The sequence below is a fragment of the Gymnoscopelus microlampas genome (genome assembly GCF_963454915.1).
Source record: "Gymnoscopelus microlampas genome assembly, chromosome: 1".
NCBI lineage: Eukaryota > Metazoa > Chordata > Actinopteri > Myctophiformes > Myctophidae > Gymnoscopelus > Gymnoscopelus microlampas.
The window spans coordinates 7467086-7479216 of record NC_139962.1 but is presented as its reverse complement, the minus strand read 5'-3'; the positions used below and the strand labels follow the sequence as shown (position 1 = coordinate 7479216).

Here is a 12131-nt window from a genome sequence, read left to right as displayed (position 1 = left end):
TTGTGAGCTTGTAGATCGGCTATTTCTGTATTAAATTGCCTCTTCCTTATAATAAAACTGGTCAAACAATCAATCAATTATGATTTGACAATTTGGCCAATGTTTGACCAGTTTTATATAATAGTTTGTTGATTACCATTGATGCAGTAATGGTTTTTCTTTTATTTCTTACTTTTTTGGGGGTATTAACCCATTGTCTGCCAAGGACGCAGTGGTGCGTTCTATTTTCAAATGATTATTTCTTTGAAAATTCCACAAGGGGCGCTCTAGTAATTTACCTGACTTTTACTTGTAGAGTATTTCTACACTGCCGTATTGATACTTTTATTTAAGTAAAACATTTGAGTACTTTTTCCACCACTGGTACAGTATATAAACTACTGTGTCAAAGTGTCATACACGTTCAGCCCTGCCTGGACTAATCAGAGTCACTGGACTCTTTTGAGAATGGCGTGCCTCAACTTATTAGCCATATTTTACTATTTTGAAAAACATTTTAAAATAGTTCAAGTAGCCGATCTACATAGACACGTTGTGAGCTTGTAGATCGGCTATTTGAACTATTTTAAAATGTTTTTCAAAATAGTAAAAAATGGCAAAAAAAAAAGTTTAGGGACAAAGGGTAAGGGGAGTCAGGGTGGAGTTAAAATGACAAAATTCCAGGCCTGGTCTGTGATCATGACAGATAAAACAGATGTTGTGTTAGATAATATTTAACGATTAGACACAACTCTCCCTGAGATACGGCAACTTTATTGGATGTAGGACATGACACAAACATGACGCTGTTGTCGGGCAGAAACCTTGTATCTCAATATTTCAACTTGTTATGTTATTTTTTCATAAACGAGTGCCCTACTCCGTCATAAAGGAGTGTCACACAACACTAGCGAAAATGGCCGATCTACAAGCGCATCGGCTATTTTCAAACAGACAAAGGTTCTTCGTTTTTCATTTCCTGAAAAGTAGCCGTTGTTCAGGACATAGAAGGTTTCCACCCGACAGTGACGATAACAATCAGCAGTGAACGCGTCTACTTTAGAACAGAGGAAATCTTATTCCTCGTTGGCAACAAGATGACAATAATATACAAGAAAAGACAGTGAGGAGTGGAATACAGCAACATGATTGCAAACAAACAACGTAGAACATGTTCACAGGGTGTCCATCGGGGAAGTCTACAACTGATTGACTGTCAACACTGCCATGTTATCGCTTTTTAGTGTTGACATGTGTAACATTTTGTCACCTTCCTAAACGAATGGCCTAAGTAAAACAATTTTCAGGAAAAAAAACAAAAACTGATCCAAAACAAGACTATACGATATTTCTTAATCATTTCAGCCAAAACGTTTATAACAAATTATGACTATTAACATAAAAACACAAGAGATGTTAAAACACAAGATATCTAAATAGGATTAAACCTGACTTAGGCCAAATGTACTGATTTACTCCAGATTAAGGCCATTTTTTTGGCCTAAGTCACAAAACCATGTGACTTAGGCCAAAACAATTGCCTATTTTGGCCTAAGTCACACTAGGGAGATAGGCCATTATACTGAAATGGGAGGGAACAGCATGATCCTTTTCAAATAGGAGATGGGCGATTTTACCAGAGGTGGCCAGTGTCATGAGGAGCTGACTTAGGCAAAAATATAATTTTCCTCAAAACATGACGCAGGCCATTAGTTTAAGAAGGTGACGATTTGTAAAATATTTTACTGAACTGACCTCTAACAGTGGTTCTCAAACCTTCTCAAAAATCTTAATACATGTAAATGTGGGGGTTCTTGACATGGAGATGTTTGAGAAACACTGTTTTAAGATATGTATAATCCAAAGTTTAACACAAGTACCAGTCATTTTTGGTATTATTATTTTTGTATGGTTCCTTTGTTTGTGCATTTTCCATCATTGAATTGTTTTTATATTCCCTGTGCATGTATTGTATTTGTATTGTTAAGCACTTTGTAAACCTGTTTTTGAAAAGTGCAATATAAATAAAGTTTATTATATTATTATTATTATTATGTGTTTTCAGCAGTGTTTAAGGATGACTAGAGATGGAGGAAATGCCATAGTTGCGCCATAGTTGCACCGATTCTGTCTTGAAAATGTCAGTGAAATTCTGAATAGAAATATCGTAGACGCTATTAGTCTACGATACTTAAGTTAAATCATGGTTCAAAATAATAAGCAGTTTTTTTTTCTTCTTTTTTTACCAAAGGACATGAAGGTATTCCCAGCTACTATACTTTGATTCATCACTGGCATGCATTTAGATTTACACAACAAAACAACTCTATTAACACTGGTGTAAAGTACACTTAAGCTGAATCCCAATGCACACATTTATGCCCCCAACAACATAATGGGTCATTATGTTGTCTACGAAGGCTTTTTTTTCATCTAGATATTTGATATTCATTTTATCAGACACGCTTGTAACTTCAAACTCCATTTTTAACATGTTAGATTCATCGGAAAAACACTCGTCCTTGGTTCTGGTGACTGATATTGTCCTTCTAATGCGTGAGGAGGAAAATGAAAATAATTAAATACAATAAAAAATGTAAACAAAATATATGAAAAAAGTAATAAAAAAACACGCCCCCCTCACGTATTAGGAGCGCAGGATGAGTCACCAGAACCAAGGACGGGTGTTTTTGATGAATCTAACATGTTAAAAATGTTTGAAGTTATAATGGGTTTGTATAGGACGGGGGCGTGTCTGTTAAAATTAATATCAAATATCTAAACACTGAATCGAGCAACTTAAAAACATTCTGAGGGGCTCACAAAGGCCTGAGTAGACGATAAAATTACCCAAAAATGTTTTGAAAGTGAAATATCCCTTTAACCGTAGGCCGTTTGGGGGAGTGGGAGTGTGTTGGACTGAACGAGGAGCTTAAAGCAAAACGCCATCCGTTTTTCCCTCCTTGCGTCTCCTCCTCGCTTGGCGGCGCGAGAAAATGAGCATTCCAGTATGGAAGTCTGAGTATTGGGATCTGGCTATTGAGTGTGTGTGTGTTTCTTTTTTTAAATATATATATATATATACATACAGTACATACAAAAAAGGTAATTTCAGAGAAAATACAGGACCTTTTATGTAAACATGAAATAAGAAACAGTGTAAAAAATTGCAGAACTATATGCACATAATTGTTCAGTTCTCCATCACATGAGCCTGAACACGTTGCAGTTCCTTGTTCTTCCTCTTGCACCAGTATTCCTTATAGTCACAATACTGGACCAAACCAATACTAATGTTCATAGTTTACTGTAAGTAACTGGTTCTCAAAGTGGCGTCCAGGGACCCTCAGGGTTCCTTGAGGGGCCTCCAAATAGACCCTTACAGGCCTGTAACTCTTGAGAGTGCACGAATGAGTTATTGGGGTCCTTGAAATGACGCTGATGTAAGCAGTAGACAAAACTGTGAAGAACGTCAAAGTTCCAACAACCTCTTCTTTGTGTTATATGGTCCACAGTTCACAGTTTTGTCCTATATCTATATATATATATATATATATATATATATATATACACACACAGTACAATGTGTATCATATACAGTAAACAGCATAATGTATGGCCGTCCGGTGCCAACGTGAGGTTATATGGCTGTGTTTTTCCACTCATTCCCTGTTATGACCAGACTGAGGCTCTTTGACCATCACTGTGTGTCATTCCATGTAGGGAGATGATCTATTCTATACATGAGTGTGTGTGTACATACTTTTGATCATAAAAAGTACTTTATATCTGTTCATAAAGTACAGTAGTTCTTCTAATCTTCACGTTCTCGGTCCACTTTCAGGACCACAACGTAAACAAAATGACTCGAGAGACCTCACAGATTGTGTGTGTGTGTGTGTGTGTGTGTGTGTGTGTGTGTGTGTGTGTGTGTGTGTGTGTGTGTGTGTGTGTGTGTGAGAGAGAGAGAGATATAACCCTAGGCCTCGGAGTCAAACAGCATCCTACAGTTCAATAAGAAATAGATAAATAAATAAATAAATATGTTACAAAAGTATCCAGTTGAACGTCCTGTCCGTCACCCCAGAAGGAGCAACCGTCTCCCACAATGCATTGTGGATGCCAGCAGGGAGGTGGTCTAGATTGGGGTCTACTCTAGGTGGTCTAGAGAAGTGGTTCTCAAAGTGGGGTCCAGGGACCCCCAGGGGGTCCTTGATGGGTGTTACAGGGGGTCCCCAGGGAAATTAGTTAACGCATCATCAACCTTTCTAACCACTTTAACCCTGTACATGGGCTATTTGAAAATAGCAGAACTACAAGCTCACAACGTGTCTAGGCCTAGTTGGTCTTGAGAAGTGGTTCTCAAAGTCGGGTCTGGGGGTCCTTGAAGGGGTTCCATGGGGGGTCCCCAGCTAAATTGGTTTAACCATATTCACACCTATTAAAAAATAGCCGCTCTATAGGCGTTGCATTGTGCCACGTTGTGAGCTTGTAAATCTGCATTTCTTTATGTTTTAATCTGGAATTATTATTTTTTTTTTGGGGGGGGAGTCCCTTCCTGGCACAAACTGTTCTCAAATGGTGGTCCGCAGCCAAATATACATCAGTTTTGGGGGTCCTGGACCCCGAAGATGTTTTGAGATCCATCTGGTCTAGAGAAGGGAGGAGGTGGGGCTGCCAGGGAGCGGTGGGGAGGAGGTGTGAGAGGAGCTGCAGTGCCTCATGGGCAGCAGGTCGTAGTGGGCGGGGATGTGGCTGTTCCTGGGCAGGTCGTAGGGGTTCTGGGGGTAGCTGGGGACCACCATGCCGTTGGAGCTCTGGACCACGCTGATGGTGGGCTCTGGAACAACAACAACAAGGAAACCCATTAAGACCTGGAACTGTGTCATTTTTAGATTTGAGCTAAAAAGCATTATTTTACACTTCACGATTTTTCAAAAATAGCAGATCTACAAGCTCATAGCGCGGCACTCGGTGCCGCGCTATGAGCTTGTAGATCTGCTATTTTTGAAAAATCGTGAAAATGTGTGCACATCTTTGAATATACATATTTTTAAAGCGAACATTTTTAACTCAAATCTTTGCTTCTGGGGGGTCCCTGGAACAAAATATTTTGATGGGGGTCCGCGGCCAAATACATATAATTTTGGGGGTCCTTGAAATGAAAAAAAAGCACCACTGATATAGAAACAAACGTTTTTCAGAAAACTGTTGAGATTTAGGAGATGTAGAATCGGCTTCAGGTATTAATGGGTTAAAGCTGCACTATGTATAACTTTCCTCTTCTACCACGCCAAGGCGCAGCCTGCCACTGACGAGAATGACCAGATTTGTGTTTTCAGTGGTCTTCCACCGGATGGCGCTGTTCACTAACCTATGAATGATGCTTTCACTGCCAGATGACGACAGACCCGTAAACACAGGAGAAAGGGCTTTAAATGTACTCTTTTTGGCAAAAGCTTTAGTCAAAATGCTAAAGTTTACTTTTTGTTGCTCTCCTTCATGGAGCTACTTGCGGATTATACCAGGGTCAGTCCACCCTTAGGTGACGCACTGACCCTCTGCACCTTAATCCCCATGTATAACGCACAAACTTTTTTTGATTTTTTATTATTGCGCTCTTTTTCTCTCTAAGCACCTTAGCGTCTATAAGTATATCATGCACAGTATACATACATTGCTGCTATGCTCAGGCACCTTAGTTTGTCTCTTATCTCAGGTACTTTGTAAATATGTAGATAACTTGTTTTTGGCCTTCTATTGTTCTCTGTTGATCTCCTTCCCACTTAACCCCCTACCCCTCTTCTTTTTCTCTCTCCCCACTCTTCTTTCTACGGAATTTAACGTTGCGATGGGAGTGTTGTACAAAAACGAATTTCACCCACTTTTTTACCTTGTAAACCTGTGATGTGACAATAAACCTGATTCTGATTCTGATTCTGAACTCGTAAGCTCATTTACTTCCTGTTTATTTCCTGTGGGAAAATGGCTATATCTCCGTTCCTCTTGCTTTATGGCAAAACACGAGCCACGTTCAACTGGCCACAGCTATGCAATGGATTACCGCGACCAGATTATTCTTATTTTGTTTACCCCTGGGCGTGTAATGAGGCGATGTCCGTGAGGACGGCAATCACTGATAATATTCCATGATTTTTCAAAGGTCAGTAAAATCACTTGTTTTTGCTGGCAGTAGCGTCCCACTATTACACCATTACTCTGGCAGTTAAAGAGTTAAGCCTCAACTGGTTCTATAGCATGTTTTGTAATAACAATCTAAATCTGTAACTATAGCTCAAGCTTTCATATAGTTGTAGTGGAGTAAAAAAGGGTAAAATATTTGTGACTGGGGCTAAAGAAATGGTCCTCAAGTCAGCCGTTTTTAAACAGTAGAAACAAGGGAAATACCTTTTTTTTTTGTTTTTGTGATTTTCGAATATTGAAGGTTTTAATTTTCAACAGATAACCGTTTTAGAGTCATTAAATGGTTAAAATGATTGATTAGAGGTGTGCTTAGGGGTTGAATAAATTAACCATTGTTGACGCTCATTATTAGGCCCTGATTGTGTGAAATATTTGAAAGCTGCAGTGCTTTTCTTTCAATTCTGGTTAGACAAGATTCAAATGACCTTAACTTCTTCAAATAATTTCAATAAGCAACACATCATTTGAAAGCTTGCATTCTGTACTTTCATAATCTGTAAAGGGTTAGGGTTTTACCATGAACCCCTAGCGGCACAAAGCATTGTACCCAGCCATATTTAGTACCTCAACATTGTGCTTAAGTATAGTACTTAAGTACAGTTACCTAAGTTACTAAATGTACTTATAAAATCACCCATGTCATAGACGTTCTTGCCCGGGGCGGTGCTGGCGGTGGTGGTAACCACGGCATTGGAGCGGCAGTAGGCCAGGTTGTCGTGGCGATGGGGGGACTTCATCTCCACGTAGCTGCTCTCTGGATGCTTATTGGCCGCCAGGCCGCCAGGAGGCGGGTCGTTGATGGTGGCGTACGGGTTCTCGCTGTTCAGGGAGCAGGTGCTGGAGCGGGCGCTCTTCATGTAGTCTGCATGGAGGCAACGCACGCACGCACGCACGCACGCACGCACGCACGCACGCACGCACGCACGCACGCACGCACGCACGCACGCACGCACACACACACACACACACACACACACACACACACACACACACACACACACACACACACACACACACACACACACACACACACACACACACACACACACAGGGTGTAAGGCAGTGGTTCTCAAACCTTTTCATGTGATGGACCACCCAAAATGATATGTATTTGGCCGCAGACCCCCATCTCATAACATTTTGTTCCAGGGACCCCCAGAAGCAAAGATTTGAGTTACAAATGTTCGCTTTAAAAGATATATATTCGATATATTATATATTACATGATAAGATTTGCACAAATTTCTAAGATTTTTCAAAAAATCTTCTATTTTTGAATAGCCAAAGTATAAAATGGTTAAAGTGATTAGAATGATTTTGACGCTATAGTAACTCATTTTTCTGGGGACCCCCTTGTACTCCCCAAAGGACCCCTGGGGGTCCCCAGACCCCACTTTTAGAACCAACGGTGTAAGGTTTGTCAGTGGTTCTCAAACTTAATTAAAGGTTATATGTATTACGCCACGGAACCCCCTCCCTTAATAGTAATGATTTATTTAAGGTCAAGAAGGTAAGGTTTTTGTTTCATTATTTAATTCTCTGAAGGTAAGGTAAGTAAAAGTTTAAGTTAAAGTTTAATTCCCTATTTAATCCCCTATTCTATTTTCCAGCTATTCAAAAAAAGCCAATCTGCAAGCTCACAGTGAGTTAGTATAGAGCTGTTATTTTCAAAATGACAACTCTTCTGTTATGGGGCACAAAATCATTTCAAATGAGGGTCCATGGCCAAATACATATCAATATGCTGAGAATGAGAACTAGAATGAGAACATCCATCTTAGTTATTATGGCTTTTACTCAACAGCTTTTATATACCAGCGTGTGCACAGTATACTGCTTCAAAGTACAGTACGAATAACTTGTGTGTATGATAATATTATTACACGGAAAAAAGCATGACGAGTTTGCATTCAGTGGCATCAAATTTCATGTCTCATAATTATGAGCATCAAGCACTTATTGTTGATACATCGGGAAAGCACAAGGAGCTGAGAACGGCACAGGAAAGAAATTCCAAAAGCATGTGAGCATCAGGAGACATTTGAACGGGAAATACACACAGCAGAGAAATAATAATAAGGTGAATAAACATAAGGTGAGTAAACATAAGGTGAATAAACATAAGGTGCACAGCATTCAACACAGTGTGATGAGGGAGAGAATCCCAGGACTGTTAGGGAGTGAGTTGGTGAAGTAAAACCTCATTTATACTCAGTTTTCACCAGGCCCAAAGAGTATAAATTAAGCTTAACCACTTAAACAGCTGTTTAGGCTAGGGTTCATGTGGTTAAGTTTGGGGGGCCCCCCAGGAGAGAGAGGAGTGTGAGACCGTTGGAGAGGGAACACACACAGAGGAGAGTCACACTCTTGTTCTGCAGAAAGACAAACACACACAGGTCAGCACATGGACATAATATCATACAATGTATTTTTTTCTTTCTTTTTTTTTTTTTTTGCAACAAACTCAAATTTAACTTGAGGCTGAATGTACAGTATTCATATTCACCAGCATGTCTGCTGGACCTGACAACCAGCTGTCCACAGATCCCCCAGGTTTAAAGGGGGTGTAAGTGATATTGTTTTGATAAAATAAGTAAAATAAATAGCTCTGTTTTGTGATACTAATCAATGCTATAGAGTGTTTGTTCAGTGACTGTGTTAAATAGTTGTATATTGTGATAGTAATCAATGCAGTATTTGTTCAGTAACAAGGGTCTCCCCGTCTCTCCTGTTTTTTAGCACACAGAAACAAACATTTTCAGGTCAGGATGTCATCCAGTCAGGAGAGAGATATCATACAGGATAGAAAAGAGCAGACAAAAGAGCGGGAAAGGGAACACTAACTTTAAGGTGGAGAATTGATTATCTTCTCCTGATGGGATGATATTGGCAACCCACTGAAAATGTATGTTACACTCTTTTACCCCTTCTACCCCATTTTATGTATCTTAACCCCTTTGATAACTGTGTGTCTGACTAAACTGGCCTGTCCGATGTGATTCTGAACATTTCTGCCTGGCATAATTGTAATTGTACAGTACCTGTTAGGTTTGACCTGTATCTGAATAATATTTTAGGTACAAGTAATGATTTACTCTCATCTGCGTAAGCAGATACACTGTACTTGTTGTGATATATAGTCACTGCTTTATCGGGCCAACTATATGCCCAATGATACCAATAAAATGTTTTATTATGTACTTATCCATACGATACGTTTCTGTTGCTTTGTATATCTGTTATGACTCATATCATCGGGTCATGTAACGTGACCAAATACCTGTGAAAAGCAGAACAGCAAAAGAGAACAAATACTTGGGACATTAAGAGCTGTTTTCTCAGTCTCTGCATCTGTGCAAGACATCACTCTATAAGCCATACCTGTTGGGTCAAACCGCACAGCCAGTATGTCAAATTGTAGCTATGATTTCATATGATATGAAATAAACTAATATGAAATATCGTATTTGTTTTGTGCCGTGCTGGGTCACATGTATGCCCTGTGTTTTTAATCAACTTCAGAACTTGTTGTGTGATACTGCCTGGTGTCATCTTGTTCACCGAGCTCGCTGCTCGCCTACAGATAAGTAATTCAGCTGATTCATTACTGGTCACCACCTTAACAATTCAAAGACTGTTGGACTACAACACCTTATTAATACATGAAAACTATGTAGGACTACACTAAAGGATGACTTCGAATTCATTAATAAAGTAAACACTGTAAGACAAAGGATGACTTGATTCACAGCAGTACCTCTGTAGCGCTGCTCCACGTGGTAGCTGTATCGTCTGTCCAGCCGGTACACTCCTACAGTAACACAATGACATCACAAGACAGGGTGACATCACAACCCAGGGTTATTATGTCAGAATGCAGTAGATATTTTATGAGGCAGGCTGCAGAGAGTATAGTTACGGACCACTCACCCAGCTCATTGAGGTTACAGTACGTTCCCCAGTCTGGAGCGCTGTTCCTGTACCTCCGCTTTGCCTTGAGCTGCAACATATGAGCAGAAACACATAATAATGATCTGCAACAAATGAGCCAAATTCACATAATAATGCCTAATTGTATAGCTATAGCAACGTATCACGTATTAGCTTGAAAATCTGTTCTTGCTGTCAGCAGGTTGCTGTCAAGTAATGCCGCCATACAACAGACTATAACACTATTTGTATTCTAATCTTTCTTTACATTATCGAGATTATATTATATATATATATATATATATATATATATATATACTATTGTAATAAGCTGACAATATTATATTATTTACAAAGTATTATGCAATTGTAATATTATGATAAACAATAGATGTTCAGAGCTGATTTTGTATAATGAAAATATAAATAATTAACAGATTCCATACGTGTAAGAATTTTTTTTTTCCTGTCCATTATAATGAGTAATTAAGACATATTCGTGTAAACCTTTTTTTTTAGGAAGGGTATTTTCTTTTTAGCAGATTTAAGGCAAAAAAGACAGAATATTCTGTATGTATGAAATTAATTTAGAAAAACTGAGTTTTTCTATGTTGTACACCTATGCAATGATTTATGTTGTGTCCTATAAGTGCTTGTGGGCTGGGCACCTTTGGTGGATGACACATTAAGAAATCTATCTATCTATCTATCTATCTATCTATCTATCTATCTATTATGACATGGCCAGAATATGCTTATGGTTCATGTGTTTGAAAACGATCAATTCCAAGTGCCTTCCGAAGCCAACTTGGTTGTGTTTAGTTGTGAAACCCACCTTGGCGGGGGTGGTCCTCTTGTGGGGCGCGGCGTAGGGCGCTGCGTACGACGAGCACGACGGCCCCAGGGTGTGGTAGGCGGGGTTAGAGAAGCCACGCCCCCCTGCCAAGATGTGAGTGGGAGACGAGTCGGCACACGGCAACCCTGCTGTTACCACGGGAGACATCACTGCTACACACACACACGCACACACACACACACACACACACACACACACACACACACACACACACACACACACACACACACACACACACACACACACACACACACACACACACACACACACACACACGCACACACGCACACACATACAAGGGACACATACGCAGATTGCAAACCAAACTAGAGGCGTCAAAAACAAAACCTCATCTGCCACCTGGAGGAGAAATGGAACATTGCAACTGTAACACTTGAGATTCGAACCCAGGACCCCGGATCGGGAAGGGACACTAAAGCCAAACATCTTAACCGCTAGCCTAAAGTGGAATTCCCCTCTTGGCTTTTGGTCGTCAGGCAGAGGCTTTGAGCCACTATACTGCTACACTCACCCCCCTTTGAGCCCCCCCCTCCAGGAAACCTGATCCGGGATTCAAACCCAGGTCTCTCACACAGGGACCCCATATCCTAGAGGAGGCCTAGAGGAGATATCAGGCTTTTCGTCTTCAGGCAGTTCTTGCGGCACCAAACTACATCATCAAACCACACTGCCACCTGGAGGAGAAAGAGGGTCACTGCATCCTAACCATGAACATGGCGTCTCACCAGAGAGGGAGTAGTCGGTGGTGTTGATGTGCAGGGCGGGGGTGTAGCTGACGGTGGGCACGTGGTGTCTCTTCTCGGTGTGTCTGTAGCGGAACCACACCACCAGGCCCAGCAGCGCCATGATGAGCAGCAGCAGGAAGATGATGCCCAGTACGGCGCCCGCGGACTGGCGCTCCGACGCCAGCGCCGGGCTGATCTTGGTGTACGGGTTGAGCTCCTCCATCACCAGGGCGGCTGGGGAGAGACGGGGATCGGACGTTATCTATAGGGGAATGAACCCGGCCTGGACTGATTTTGTTAGTTTGTTTTTCCGTTCAATTGATTAACTCATGCAGTGCCAATGACGTGTTTGACGTGTTTTTTTTTTTTTTACACAGAATCAGGAGATAACGTGATCCGGAAGATATACTGCTCCA

At 40.7% G+C, this 12131-nt stretch overlaps 1 protein-coding gene across 1 annotated transcript in view; it reads right to left on the bottom strand.

Moving 5' to 3' along the window:
• Positions 1–4631: 4631 nt before the first annotated feature.
• The window catches only part of LOC311051285 (uncharacterized protein), a gene marked incomplete at its 3' end in the record, with an annotated part of 117202 nt that continues 109702 nt past the window's right edge, over positions 4632–12131 (bottom strand). Inside the window, exons 19-24 of the mRNA XM_084065818.1 lie at positions 11716–11949; positions 10949–11097; positions 10114–10183; positions 9941–9994; positions 6818–7045; positions 4632–4819 (exon numbers count right to left, since the gene is read on the bottom strand). Coding sequence (XP_083921944.1) covers positions 4632–4819; positions 6818–7045; positions 9941–9994; positions 10114–10183; positions 10949–11097; positions 11716–11949 — 923 coding nt within the window. The remainder of the gene's footprint in view (positions 4820–6817; positions 7046–9940; positions 9995–10113; positions 10184–10948; positions 11098–11715; positions 11950–12131) is intronic.